At 41.7% G+C, this 14,906-nt stretch overlaps 1 protein-coding gene and 2 long non-coding RNA genes across 5 annotated transcripts in view; 1 reads left to right on the forward strand and 2 right to left on the reverse strand.

The window, feature by feature from the left end:
- Positions 1–623: 623 nt before the first annotated feature.
- Positions 624–1,773, reverse strand: LOC128794160 (uncharacterized). 2 transcript variants are annotated; one of them, XR_008433011.1, is made up of 3 exons: positions 1,562–1,773; positions 1,313–1,388; positions 624–1,176 (listed from the first exon to the last, which is right to left on the reverse strand). It is a non-coding gene; the product is annotated as an uncharacterized LOC128794160 (long non-coding RNA). The 2 variants fall into 2 exon arrangements; XR_008433010.1 differs by having other exon boundaries at positions 1,313–1,773.
- A 126-nt stretch (positions 1,774–1,899) lies between these two features.
- LOC128794277 (uncharacterized) lies at positions 1,900–5,808 on the forward strand. Of its 2 annotated transcripts, none has more exons than XR_008433047.1 (3): positions 1,900–1,960; positions 3,542–3,642; positions 5,650–5,808. It is a non-coding gene; the product is annotated as an uncharacterized LOC128794277 (long non-coding RNA). The 2 variants fall into 2 exon arrangements; XR_008433048.1 differs by having other exon boundaries at positions 1,908–1,960; positions 3,360–3,642.
- LOC128794276 (contactin-6-like) overlaps positions 5,115–14,906 on the reverse strand; it is a 125,618-nt gene continuing 115,826 nt past the window's right edge. Inside the window, exons 18-23 of the mRNA XM_053954023.1 lie at positions 12,836–13,070; positions 12,208–12,323; positions 10,801–10,987; positions 7,326–7,438; positions 6,446–6,614; positions 5,115–5,779 (exon numbers count right to left, since the gene is read on the reverse strand). Of these exons, the coding sequence (XP_053809998.1) occupies positions 5,646–5,779; positions 6,446–6,614; positions 7,326–7,438; positions 10,801–10,987; positions 12,208–12,323; positions 12,836–13,070 (954 nt within the window). The 3' untranslated portion in view covers positions 5,115–5,645. The remainder of the gene's footprint in view (positions 5,780–6,445; positions 6,615–7,325; positions 7,439–10,800; positions 10,988–12,207; positions 12,324–12,835; positions 13,071–14,906) is intronic.

The following is a 14,906-nucleotide window of genomic DNA, read 5'->3' on the forward strand; positions in this document are numbered from 1 at the left end:
TGAGGAGATGGGACCCATGGCAGCAGAGGGGTTGGAGCAGAGGAGTGTGGCTGGAAAACCAACAAAAGGAGAATCAAGTACATGAACGAGGAAAATTTGTGTTGGACATTTCACTGAAGGCAATCTGGAAAAAAATAACTGTTAGGACGTGATGACTCAAGTGCAACAATTCCATTTATCTTATTGGAATATTAAGATTCCTATCTTTTATATATATATATATATATATATATATATATATATATACAATTATATATAATTATTTGGGATATAAGCATTATATAGCCAACCCAGGACAGCACCTTACAAAAAACTTCTGCTTTTCTGGGATCCCTTAGCATTTCAGAATTATTCCAGTTCGTTCCATAAAGATGACAAACACTTGTAGCTGTTTTTTGGTACTGAAATATATTGGTGTCTATAAAATAGGTTAAGCAAAGAAACAATGCACACCAGTATGATTAATATGACATTTTAATTGCTACGTCAGACTTGTTTCCGAGTATTTAGTGCTAGGAACTGACAAAAGAAGTTCCTAATAAAAAAGCCTGAATGATTGAAGCTATTTAGAGGCCCTCATTGTACTGTGCTGTCAAAATGTCCAACTGACCTTTTCCTCATGGTAAATTTTTCCAGGGAAGATTTTATTTTTATTTTAATAGTGCTGATTGCCCATCCTCTCCCCCACTTTTTAGATTAGATAATGGTCAGAGCGAGAGAAATGTCAAATCCTTACCTAGACTCTGGATTTGGCCAGGGGCATTCAGTGTGAAGTCTGTGGAACCTCATTTAAATTTTTAGGTGGATATTTCTGAATGCATCATTTGCCATTATTTTATATTTTCCGTTCGGAGCAATCCTGGAGGTGTTGTCCCTCCCATAAGCTCAGTCAGGAGCAGAAGGAGCATATGGAAAATAACTCGGGTGAGCGGAGGGAGGCTGGGCCACTCGTGGCAGGAATAATGCACAGCCAGTGGGGGAGTCCTGCTGTAGCTGTGCCTGGAGAGCTCAGCTTCCGTGTGGGAATGACTCTGTGACTGCCACCATGTGGGAACCCAGCACATCCCTCTGGCTGCCCTGGCTGCCTCCAGACCCTGGCAGGGGGCTCGGAGACCTTGGCACAAAGTCAAAAACACCTGTGGCTTCCATTTCAGCACGTGGGAAAAGCTGCCAACTCTGTGTGAGGAATTACAAACCACAAGGGTTTGAGCAGTGTGGTATTTGAATTAACACAGGGTGGAAAAGTAGAATTTTGGGGCTTTTTAGAATGGGGTTCAGGGGACAAGATGGAGGGATTTGGGCGTGTCCTGACCTTCTTCTCCTTCTCCTTGCCCTCCATGTCTCGCTGTGCTGGTGACACTTTTCTGTTGGTTTCAGGCACAGACACACTGTCCAACATCAATGATAGACATTGGCACATTACTGTAACCATGGCACACGGAGTTTTTGGTATAAAATGTGAACACCACCCCAAGGGGGTGGGAATCTGTCACAGCCTGACCTGCTGGACAGACCACAGCTCCTTGAGGAAGCATGTTAGAGATGAGAGAAAATAAACGACCTTGAGGAGCCGACCCTGCGCATTCCAGCTCCTTTGGCCGCGCGGGCTGGGAGAACAAGGACTTTGTACAATCTTGGGGTCACCTCGACCTCCAGACCCCCGAGACCACCAGACCTCAATCCACTCATTGCCAAGGCCAGCACACCCCTGGCAGTGCCCAAGGCAGGCTGGACACGGCTTGGGACACCCTGGGACACTGGGAGGTGTCCCTGCCATGGCAGGGGTGGCACTGGATGGGCTTTAAGGTCCCTCCCAACCCAACCTATTCTGGGATTCTGTGCTTCTATGACGTTGTGGCTACACCTACAGAGGCACCTGAAACCTCATTTTTGGGAGCACTGAGATGCAGCAACCCTTGGGCACGCCCAGGACAATTCTGGGGGATGGTGTCTTGGAAAGGTCAGTGCTGGAGGGGAATAAATGAGACATGGGGGGATAGAAATTAACTTAGAGTAGAAATTAATTTTGCATTTGGATGAAGTGTGTAGTTTTAACTTATTTAGTCTCTAACTTGCTGTGCTCACAAAGGCTTGCAGAGATGGACAAAAGAATGCAAGGCTCTGATAAGAGTAGTTTTCCACCTCTACCCTCACAATAAACCACGCTGGTTTATTCAAGCTCCGACATGTTTCAAGCAGGGAAAGCAAAACCATTGGTTTATTCAAATTGTCACATCTTTTGTGCTCCCTGAGAAGACAGAAATCCATGGAGTGGGGCACAGAGGGAGCCAGGATCCCCTGCCACCCCCACAGCACCCCAGAGAGTCCCCAAACCCCCTGAGCAGGTGAATCCCCTCCTCCACACGGGCCCTGCACATCCCTGCTGGGAATTCTCCACCACTGAGGCACAGGCTGATATTAATAAAACCTTTTTTGCACATTTACAACACATTTGTTCATGGATGTGATTTAGAGCTCACTGTAAAGGCATCACCAGGGCTGCATTCCAACAACCCACAGAAAACAGGGAGTTTCTGCACTCTGGGATAATGTTGATTTAGGGGCTGGTGCAATAACACACATGGGCTATTTTATTTCGTTTCTTGGCATTCCTATTCAAAAATTGCCCTATAAAGAAGGGAGAAGGTGTTAAATAAAGTTTAAATGCTCGTAAATCACAAAGAAACATTGTGCTTGGAGTGAATGGAAACATTTGGAGAGGCTCAAAATTGCTTTTTTCATGGAGAAATATTTTGTTGATGTGTTAAATTCAAAATGAAAATCCCTGACTGTGAGTCTCTTTCATGTTTTGGTACTTTGCTTAGGTTATCAAAAGAAAATAGGTATTATTTTTCCAGCTGTCTGAAAACTTTGGCTGGTCTGTGATTTTCTTTAAAATCTGCTAAGTCTGGGTCCAAAATTCCCTTTACTGGGCACCTTTAAATGGGGTTTTTAATTCAGGATCTTGGTTGTTAAAAACCAGGAGCACTGCAGAGTTTTTCTGTTGTTTTCATTTCAACTTCTGGTTTTAGGGGATTTGTGCTGTTCCTATTTCCAAAGTTTTTCCTGCAACTCTTAAGTGACAAAATTCTTTTTGACCCTTTCTCTTTTCTTTTTAATGAAAGCTGCCAGCCATGTGAACTCTTTCCATTTCAGCATCAGCTGCTTTAATAACACTTTCACATAAAAAGAGCTGGACTTTCAGTGCTTTGGGCTGCTCAGGCTCAATTTGTCCTGGTGAAACACCAACAAAAGGACTGGGGAGCTGAAGAGGAGGAAATGAACCTGCACAAGTTCTGCAGCGATTTAGGGATGATGGGAGGAGCTGGATTTAAAGTTTTTTTTTTTTTGTCCTTAAGACTGCTGAGTTCTGCTCTTGAGGCAGAATATTCACCCTGCAACTCCAGCTCCAAGGGAATTCAGCAATGGGAACATTCACTCATATTCCAGGGATTCCTCAGTTGTCCCTTTTTAAAAAGGGCTGCTCCCATGGGAGTGACAAAATGCTGAGGTTAAAGAGTCTGATTTGGATCTTCTACAGCGAGGAAAGAACATCATTGCTGCACAAAAGTGAGAAGAAATCTGAAGAAGTGATTCATTGTTTACTTCCACTGCAAGGAAAAATGTTTTTACTTCATTAAGGTATTATCAGGATTTTATATAGCACATTCATTTCTTTCTAAACCATTCTCCTCTTTTGAAAGCTGTGTTAAACCTCTTCCTAATAACTCCTGTGATTAGGAACTTTGTAGAAATCCCAGAGGACAGACTTCTAAAAGTGACATTTTATTTCCAGAGCCTCCCTGTAATTAAGCATCGCTCAGACATTCTATAGAGCTGTAGCTGCTCTGCAGAAAATCTCTTTTCACTTGAATAAAAAGATGTTTTTGGGTAAAGTTAGCAGAGAATTACATTTATGTTATGAAGCATAAGAATTTCAGATTCAGTTTAATGAAGGGAAATAAAAGGTGTCTGTTGTTTAATGGGCACAGAAGGTCTGGGAGTGAGCAGAGGTCCTGCTGGACACCTGCTGGGAAGGGATGATGCAAAAAGCTCTCACAAAACCAAACAGGAGTGACCTCTAGAAAATACTGAATGCAGTCTGGGGGTTATTAAATATCACCAGCTGGGAGAGATCTTTAATGTCTCTTTCAACCCAAACCATTCCATGATCCTGTGAAGAGTTATTTGCTTGGACATCAATCTCTACCATGTGGCCTTGCAATGATTTTATCATTTTTGAGTTTATTTTCTGCCAGACCAGCCCACGGGCTCTGTGAGGAATCAGAGAAAGGTTTGGCTTGGCAGGGGCCTTGAGGAGGTACCAAAGTTTTGGAGCTTCATCTATGAATTCCCATTCATGCCCATGGATAACCAACATGGTTTATTGTTCTTTGCAGGATTTCCATGCACAGTTGAGCTTCTTTTACTTGTTCACGTGCTGACACATCCTCACCCCCATCCCAACAGTCCCCCTTTTAAAAAATATTCGGGGCATTTGGTTATCTTGTAGTTCTAAATGTTTACAAAGATGACACAACGTGGATCTGACAGTGGGGAAGAGAAAATAAACTTCAGAGCAAAGTGAGAAGGAAGAAAAGATTTCCCAGTAATGACATCAGGCAAAAAACACCTTTTATCAGACATAGTTCAAGCTGGCAGGAGCGTGGCTTCAAGCATTGAGCTGAATCTCCTGACTTGAAAGACAAGCTCTGGTGTTTAATTTGTCATTCTGGGGACTCAGGAGATTGGAGGGCTTAATTACCTGCTTTTATTTCTATTTCAAGATGATGAAAATCAATGTTCTTCTCATTTACCTTCACGCCCAACCCAAAGATGAATCTACACTTTCAAGCCACAGCAAAGAATAATAAAATCAGGAGAGACCAACTGATCCTGCTTAAGGACAGCTAGATTTCAGTTTTCCCTCAGAAAATATTCGGTGTCTCTGGAAGTTTTGTTGATCAGAACAGTCTTTGCATGGAAAAGTCCTTTAAAATGGATTTGAGAATATGTGAAATATCTGATGGTATAAAAGGTGCTGTTATTTCAGCTCTGGTTCAAGGCCTGCTGATGCCACTGAAAGTTTTTTATGGAATTCACTGGGCTTTGGGTTGGTCCATAGGAGATTCCTTTTATTAAAGTTCCCCTTTTCTGCAGAAAATAGCACAGGGCACTTCAAATAATGTGTTTTATGACACTTCCTCTACTACAGACAAGTGCAAAAAAGTAAACAAATAGCTTTTATTTAATTGAAAGTGTTTTTTTTTAAACAGGATACACTGAAGAATATGAGATAAATAATATCCACATCACAAGAGTTTTAAATCACTGCTCCCCTCCGTGGCATCAGCTTGCACAGGTTGACATTCCATTAAAATGCTGCTCCAATAACAACTACTTGGAAAAAATTTGAGACCACCCACGTGTCAATCCCAAATTAGGTTTGGCATCACTCCATTTAATTAATGCATGTTGATTTACCCCTTCATTTCCAAGCCTATTTTTAAAAATTCATGGAATATTGATGCCTAATATTTTCTTAATGACAGACCACTTCCACCTCCCTCCCCCTCCCCAGTGTTGATTTTTCTCAGGAATGTTGGTTATGGTGAAGAGTTAAGATAAAATCTACACTTTTATTTTTAGAAGTCCACAGCAGAGCATTGCTGGAACCAGCAAGGAAAAGGGTTTAGAAGAACAGAACTCAACAGCAGGATCCCAGATGCCAATGTATGGTTTATCCTTTGGGATAATTTCACTGCTCCAGAGCTTAAACCTATAAAAATGTAAACAGACAGTGGTAAATCTGTGTCAAAAATTAGTTTTTCTTTGCATTTTAGCTCTACAACGATCTCTGTTCTCTTTTCAAGATGAAACATTATCCACAAATGTTATTTCTATTTATTTGTTTATTAAGCTGTAGTGGCCATTTCATGGAGTAGGGTTTTATATTAACCTTTCCTGTGAGTATCATTTTCAAGAAGGTTTTGACTATTTTGTTGCAAAACAAACTATGATATATAAATATAAAAATGCTCCCTTTTCCATGAATAATAAGTTATTTGTGAGAGCAGAGGCTGCACGCTGAGCCACCCCACCCCAGCCATGGGACAGGGCTGAGACTTCTGTCCAGGGCTGATTTAGGGCTACATTATGTGTAAGAACTGTGACTTTCCCAAGAAATCTTATTCCTGTGTCCTTCCCGGAGCTCTGCATGCCGGGGCAGTGGAGACCTGCACTAAAAATAAATTGTGGAGCAAAATACTTTCTTCTCTAATGAATGTCAGAGTATCAGAGACAAATTTATAGGAGCCAGCACCACAAAGCACCAGGAGGGAGGACACCTATGGCAAGGGACAATCTGGGACTCTGTTGTGCTTAGAGGCACAGATTTCTTCTTATGCAACAGCATTCAGAGGGGAAAAAAAATTCTCTCACTTACTCGATATTTTTGGAATCCTAATTTCCTCACTGCTGCTGCCATCGCCACCGTCACTGACGGTTCTTATCTCGATGAGATAATCTTCTTCAAACGGGACCAGAAGTTCAGCTGAAGTGTTGTTTGTCTCCAGGATATGGGCTTTGCTCTGCCTGTTCTGTCTGTACAGAATCTAAGCAGAAAGGGATTGGAAAACAAGAGTTATTTCATTTCGTTTTAAGTTTTAATGGATTTTTTGGGGGGGACTGAGAGATTTTTCTGTTGTGTCCCAAAGTTTTCTGAGCACTCTCAGCATCCTGCAGGGTGCTAAAAGCAATTGGAAACAAGGGAATAAATTCTGTAGTATTTTGGGGTGGGTAACCACAGCAGGTGGTGTCCTAGAACATGAGGATAATCAAAGAATTCTCCACTGCAATCAAACTGTAAAATAAATTTGTATTTCCTTTAAAAGCAGATTTATGGGAGTGCTTTTTGGTTCATTCACATAGATCTTTGTGTGAGTATCTTTCAGTCTCTTTTTAGAAGGTAACATTCATGAACAGAGTGATAATGTTCAAATGTGGTTTATGACTGCTTTTAATGCTTCAAAGACTGTTCTGTATTTCTTATATATTTGTGAAACTCCTTCCTTGGAGATATGAAAGCAAGAAACTTTAGTTAAGATTACAAGGGGACAAGAGAAATACAGGACTGAGGACAGAAAATCCCACTGTTGGGATAAAGAAGTCCTACTGTGAATGAATATCTGTATAAACATCAGCCAACCGTCCCAATAAATCCAGAAAAATCAGTGTTCCAGGTAATGACCACTCACTTTCCACCAAATCTCTGTACCTGTATTGTAACCAAAATCTCTGATTAATGAGATAAAGAAATCACTTACTTTGTAGCCCAACACCTCAGACTCATTCTCCATTGTTTTCACATGCTCCCAGTTCAGGCAGATTTTGGAATTTGTCAGCTTCCAGGCGATGTTCGCTGGAGGTTGACTTGGTGCTTTAAAAAAAAATAAAAAGGATTATGATAATAACGAGATAAACTGAGTATTAATTTTCATAGTGTAGCTGAATGAGCTGCTGATATGGGAGTAGCAAATGCTTGAGTGATTCAAACCTAAAAGAGCAAAAAACCATTTTCCAGTCCATCATTGCTCTGGTATTAGTCAGAATAAAGATCTATTCATAGCACAGAACCTCTTACTGTGAGACTTCATTTGCAAAATTAGGCACAGCCTGACAGTGTCTGACAGTTCAAGTTATATTTGAGAGATTTTGTGGAAGGAAAATGTTGTTCCTCTCTGTATTTCCATGTCCTAGAGAATGTTTTGCTGTCTGGATCTCAGGAAAAGCTGAAACTGAGAGCAAACTACAGAAGGCAAGATTTCCATCAGCCAGGACAGGTTACAAAGAGCTGCACATGAAAGTCTCCATGTGATCCACCATGAAACATTGTAGGATTTTAGAAATTCTCAGCACAATAGGCTGAGAGCAGCCTTTTCAAAGGCTTTTTATGCCTAAGTGCGAGGACTTTGAAAATTTGCCTACAAGTGACTGGAACCGAATCCCGCGTGAACATGTGAGGGTGGAGCTGTGCCTTTGAAGTGGAGCTCGGATTTAGGCCAACACGTTCTCTCCTGCTCCATGGCACGTCCTCCCGGGCCCTGCTGGGTGGTGGCACAGGAAAGAAGGATTGAAGCAGAGGTAAAAATGAGGAGAGATTTGGAGAAACACATCCCAACCCCGATTCTAAATTGTTTAACTCTGGGATCCTTCTCTTCCCCCCTTGTGTTGGTGATTGATGGATGCCACTTGGAAGGAGCGGTTGATTTGGTGACAATTTCTTTCACTTCCCACAGAGATAAAGCAAATGGATGGGTGCTGCTGTCTCATATCCATCTGCCTCGTGGCTTTGGAGAAGTTTAACCCATCCCTCTGGTAGGGAATGAGGCGTTGGTGGAGCTCCCAGGTGAATATCCAGGGGTGTCTTTCCTTCAGCCCCACTGTCAGTGTTGGAAAAGATTCATTTCTTTACGAAGACATTTATCTACTCTCACATGCATCAAACTGCAAGTTTATTTAAATATGGCTTGAAAGCTCTTTGTTGCTTCCAGGAAACCTTTCATATATGGAATTGGATAACAAAACAGTCACAAGAGGCAAAGGATGTCAAATACTTCATTGGCTGTGCTCTCTAAAGAGGTTTGAAATCACTCAAAAATGGGTGAATTACAGCCTTGTCCAAAGCTTTTTGACATAGAAACTTAAAGCTATCTTAATTCATGATTTTGGGCTGAATAAACACCACAGGAGGATTTGCAAAACAAAATCATCTGGGGGTTTTTTTCTGCCAGAAACCAGAATAAGTGGTAAGAGCATTTTCCCAAATCCATAGGAATATCTGCTAGCAAAAGCAAGCAGTTCCAGGTCTAAGACTGGCAGATTATTTCCTCAATTAATTTCTTGTAATCAGTGCTGTCAAGAATGATAGAAATCCCAAATATCTGCTTAAGTTTATTGAGGTGCTGATGTTATATTGTCCTGGTTTAGGTAACACTTGGCTTTGTTGCTGTACTGTGCTGAGGTTTGTCAGTGCAAGTCAATTTCCAGTATCTATATGTAATATTGATATATTTTGTGTGTATATGTATTTATTTGTAAGGGAAAAAGAAGAGGAAGGTGAAAAAATAAAAGGAAGAGGAAGAGGAGAAGGGGGAGGAGAAGGGGAAGGAAAAGGAAAAGGAAAAGGAAAAGGAAAAGGAAAAGGAAAAGGAAAAGGAAGTTGAATAGGAAAAGTAAGGGGGAAGGAAAAGGAAAGGAAAGAGGAAAGTGGAATTTCTGCAATCCATGCCATATAATTAAAGAACCATAAGAGAACAGTTCTTTATGGAGCCATGTCCATGGTTTGAGGACCTCAGTTCCACTCCCTAAGTACTTTTAACTTAAACCAGGATGTCACCTTAGACCTGACATCGATCTTAGAGAAGAACACTTCAATCAGAATTGCACCTCTTTGGCAGAAGGATCATTTCAGCTCTGCTGAGTCCCTGCAGTAATGGGATGAGCAGAAGGCTGCAGGAATCCTGGATCCTGAGCAGGAAGACAGAGCTATTACTTTGGAGCTCCATCTCCTGCTCCAGATGCACATTGTTTATATTCTCTTGACATATTATCTCTTCTCTTATTGCAAGTGCTTGCATCTTCCACAGACAGAGCTTGAAATTTTAATCTATATATTTAAATATTAAAAAGGTTATTTTGACTTTAATTTTTAAATGAACCATTAGCACAATCCTGAATTTGACAGAAGATAAAGTAGATGTAAAACAAAAGCAAATTTATTCCTTCTGTGTTTTGTCATTTGACTGCCATGTCTTTAACTTGTCTTTCATACAGATGCAGATAGGAATAGAGGGAAGAATTCCCAGAGATGAATCTATTTTCTATTGAAAAATGGGCTGTGATGAAAATAGTGGAATCACAGAATGGTTTGGTTGGAATAGCACTTAAATTTCATTTCATTCAACCCCCTGCCATGGTCACAGATACCTTCCACCATCCCAGGTTTCTCCAAGCCTCATCCAACCTGGTCTTGGACAATTCCAGGGGTGGGTCCTGTTTGAGCCCTTCAGAAATATCTTCTCTGGCTTTATTCTTGATTGTTTTATTTACAATGAATACTGGTTTTGTGGCAATTTAAAAAAATCAATGAACTCATTGTACAAGTTGTTCCTATCTTGCACTTGGAGTAATGGCATGGAACAGCATATAGAAAAGAGGAAAATTGGTGAAACCCAGGATAAATATTTCCCTTTTATGCTAAAGGGCTGATCAATAATTTAGTGGGAAAATAGATTCCAAGGAAAACAAAACAGCAGAAGGCTTTACTTTTATTATTAATTAAAAAAAACAATAACAACTAAATTGTGTTTATATCAATGTATCCCTTATGCTGAGCTCTGCAGTGCAAAGTTCAGAGGTCTCAAAATCCCTCTGTATTTTAAAGGGGGGGTTGGGGATTTTAAAGTTTTATTTAAAACCCCCAAACCAACCCAGCCTTGCCACAGAATCTCTTGTCTGACTGGAGGGACATCCCTCCTTTATTGGCCCTGCATCTCTGAAATCCCCTGAAAGCAAGGGGGCTGCTCTTCCAAGGCAAACAGAAATCCTTCCTCGTGGGCTCTGATTTAGGACAAGAGGAAGTTTCTCGCTCACAGATTTTGTTGTCTGACTTGTGAAGAAATTTGGGATTTAGTTTTCTTTGCTGTTGAAGCGTTTGGCAGCGATGGGTCACGGTGAGCTGGAATGTGCCTGTCCCAGCTGGGAATTTGGGACCCTTGCTGTACCAAATCCAATACTCACGGGATTTTTTGGTGGTGACATTCACCGGGGTGCTGGAGGGCCCTGTCCCCGCAGTGTTGTAGGCTCGGACTGTTGCAAAGTACACCGTGTTAGCTCTCAGGCCCGTGATGTTTTTGGCTGTCACATTCCCACTGACTCTGACCTTCCCAGCTGTGCTTTCCTTGGGATCATCTATCCAATATAAAACCTAAAAAGTGAGAACAAAGAACAGGCAATTCATTGTGTTCCAGCAATTAGGGGCTTGGCTGGGAAGCAGACATGCTGACAAGGAAGATTTTGAGGAATACAGGATTTTTTTTGTACTCCAATCTAGCAGGATGTAAACCCAGGCATGAATATTTATAGAAAAGCAATAACATTTCAGAGACTGAATCCCAATTAAGGAACTAAATGAAATCCTTAAATTTACAGATGTCCAGAAGGAAACCTTTGATAAGGTAAGGAATGATAAAAGCTTTGTTGGTTTTATGGTTGAGCGCAATGAAAGAGAACCTTAAGAGATACAAAAGAAGATTTATCTCAATCATCTAAAAGGTTTTTAATTATTTTGTATCCTGGCTCTAGTTTTGATTCAGTGACACCTATTTAGACCTGCTATTTCTTTCAGTGATTAATTGATTTATGAAGGTTTGTGGACTGTACATGACTCTTATTACCTTCATTTATACATTGCAATGATAGCACAGCATTTAAAGTGGTTTTGACTTGTTTTCCTCTTATCTACAAATTAAAAAAAAAAAAAAAAAAATGCTTCACTATGCAAGTAAAATGACCAGGAATGATATCTGACATTACTTAATCCCAAAATCACAGAATCATTTAGGTTGGAAAATATCTTTAAGTCCAACCATTATCTCAGCAATGCCAAGTCCAGCACTAAACCACGTCCCCAAGTGCCACATCCACACAGCTTTTAAATCCCTGCAGGGATGGGGACTCCTCCACTGCCTTCTTCAAATGTTTGAGTTAATGGTTGGAGCTGATGTCTTCAAGGTCTTTTCAGCCTAAATGATTTTATTAAGAGGAGGGAGAAGTTAAAAGCCTTTCAACGCACCACAGCACAAGCTCTGGGTAGCGCTGGAGGACATTTATCCTGTCCTGTCCTGTCAGCAGTGCCACGTGTGCCTGTCCCCAAACCTGAGCACAGAAAGTCTGGGACAGAGCAGCAGTTCTGGGCTGTGAATCCTCCTGATCATCTCAGGTGGGTTGCTGCTAATGAGAGCCAGGGGAAGAGCTCCACGCTCTGTTGACTTGGAAGCAGCAGTTTGTTAACTGGGAGGAGGAACCGGAAGGCCAAAAGGATTCTGGATTGGAAAGGGACAACTTCAAGGTGTCAGAGCCCCTTGCCCCGTGACCCAGCCCCTCATCTCGTGGCCCAGCCCTTACCTCGTTAGCCCAGCCCCTCACCTCGTAGCCCAGCACCCTGCCCGTGTGCCGGTTCCAGGGGATGGGCAGCCAGGACACCTCCACCGCCGCCGCCGACACGCTCAGCGCCGAGGCGCCCGCCGGGGCCATCTGTGGCTCTGGGACAGGGAAAACACAGCTGCTGGGACATGGCTGTGACCACAGAGACAGTGCAAGGGGAGGAGATGCTGGGGGGAACAGCAGGAAGAGCCCCTGGTGTCACCATGAGCTTTACTCTGCACTTATGGTGAAATGTCAGCAAAACCTGTTCTCAAAATCGTCCATTCCCCATCTGCTGGAGCAGATTTTCAGAGATCAGCCACACTGAGTGGTCTGAGGAACTGAACCCTCTGAGAGCAACACCTTTGAGTGTCTCTCAGTTTTCCAAACACACTCAGCAGGAGCACCTTGAGGACAAATGACTTGAAACAGGCCCTCTACTGAAAATCATTCTGAAAATTTGCCCCTTGCTATTTTTACTTCAGATTCCCACCTCCTGCCTCACGTCTGTGATAAACATCCAATGAGCAGGTTTGAGCAGGGTCCTTAAAAGCCCTGTGAGATCTGCCTGATCATATCTGTCACCTATTGCTGCTACACACCCATTACTACTAAGAGTAACTCGTGTTACCATCCTCTCCTGAGTAGATGATGGAGATGGAGCTCAGGGTCCCTTCTCCTTCGTTGTTGTAGACACCAACTTTGACCTCAAAAGGAGAGAGGGGTGTGATGCTCTCGTTCCTATAAACGTATTTGCTGGATTCCACCGAGGCCACCACAGCTTTGGTCCAGGTTGTTGAGCCAAGGGGACGGAACATGACGACGTAGCCAAAACCTTCCCCGTTTTGGAGCTCTTCTGACACTGGCTGTGGTGACAAGGCAGTCAATAAAGGTGTGCATGTAGCCACAGTTTTAATTGAATCTTCATTCCCTGACTGTATTTTAGTGGTATTGATTTAGTTGGCTGTGTCTTGGAGAAGATAATAACGTTTGCCCCATCTGTCAATGTAATATTGAAATAAAAATCAAAATAATAAATCTATTGGGGCAATCAATTTAGAAACAAAAGATCTGATCAGCTCCATTAAAGCTGTCTCTTTCAGGCATGAAGTTTGCAAAATTAAAAGCGTTTCACTCAGTACAAGTTGTAGCTTGTAGATTTTTTTCCTTTCCCCAAAGGGGCATAGGAATGCTAATTTTAAATAAATTATTTGAAAGGAAAAAAAGAGTTGGGAAGGAACAAATGTATACAAAGAAATGTGTGTCAGTTGTATAATTGCCTGCCTCTGAGTACAGTACTGATGTATTTTTTTCAGCAAGCAGAAAGCCTCAAGTGCATGAACATATTCTTATTTAAGTTCTCAGAACAGAAATGTTCCTGCAAGTCAACATGGCAAAATTAATGTTTCTATTAATAAAATTGCATGTCAAGATACGTATGAAAGGCTCTAACTGAAAAGGCAATTACAGCAACACCGTGTCCAGCATGAAGTTTGGTTTTTCATGGGATAAAAATACTTCCACATTCTCAAAGCAAGAGGACATTTATGAAATAAAATCAGGAGTAAATGGAGAAAGGAAGTGTTTCTCAGTAAAACTGCATCTATTTCAGAGGCTTGCATCAAAGGAAGGGGCATGGAAAAGCAAGCATGGAAAATGGTGCAAAAAGACAGAAAAAGGGTCAGGACCTGAGTCCTGGCTCCAACCTCTTCTCCTGCAAACTCTTGATAGCACAAACTGTGTGAGATGATAGGGGAAAATCTGGAAGCATTTCAGAAGACTTCAGGGCACTTATAATAAATTCCTTCTAATTCTAATAATAAAAACAATGATAATAGGCCTGCCCTGGCATTTATAACTGTCTTTCCTTCAGTGTTTTGCAAACACCCAATATTCCCCTTTACATCTCTTTTCGAGTCCTGAGAGAGTTAAATTTGAGGGATGATGCCACACTGGGGATTTATAGGAGTTCAGGCTACTTTCTAGAGCATTTAATTTATTTTTGAGGCTTCTGTGACCTCAGATTTAATCAAGACATTTAGTGAGTTCATCGCAGAAAGCCACAGAGTTGTGTTCAGTGCTGTTAGCTGGCCATAATTAGGATTTCTTCTGATTGTTTTTCAAGACACACTACGGAGTCCAGTAGGATAATTCGATTGAGATCTCTCAGGTTGTTTTCGATTTTCATGTTCTTCTGCTCCCAAAGAGGAGAAAATGAAACAAAAGAGTGAAAGGTGCAGATGGAGGAAAACCTAGTTCAGGGAAAGTGGGATTTCACTCTGTTTGCAGCAAAACATCAGCGGTGTTATTTATCTAGTGGAGATTTCTTAAAATTTCTTTTGATCTGATTTTTCACATTTTGACCAAACAGCCTCCCCATCACTTCCCAGGTTTTGCCAGAGGCTGCCTGCCTTCATCCCAGTGCCTGTGGGAAGCTGCTGGGAGGCTGGAAATGGAGGCTCCTTCCCACAGCACTCACTTTCTACTCTCTGAAATGACCTGCACTCACCCTTTGCAACTTGTCTGGCATTAACTGCTCTGGAAATGTGTATTCTTTGCTCTCGCTGGAGTGCTGCAGAATTAAAGGGCTCATCTCCTTTAACGCATAATAGGATATGTCTTGTCAGCACAGTGTTCCAGAATGGAAAACATGTAAACAAAAGTAGGAAAAATGTAAATGCAGAAAACGGCCAAGCAGATTA

This window comes from Vidua chalybeata, chromosome 12 (genome assembly GCF_026979565.1).
Source record: "Vidua chalybeata isolate OUT-0048 chromosome 12, bVidCha1 merged haplotype, whole genome shotgun sequence".
NCBI classification, from domain to species: Eukaryota; Metazoa; Chordata; class Aves; order Passeriformes; family Viduidae; genus Vidua; species Vidua chalybeata.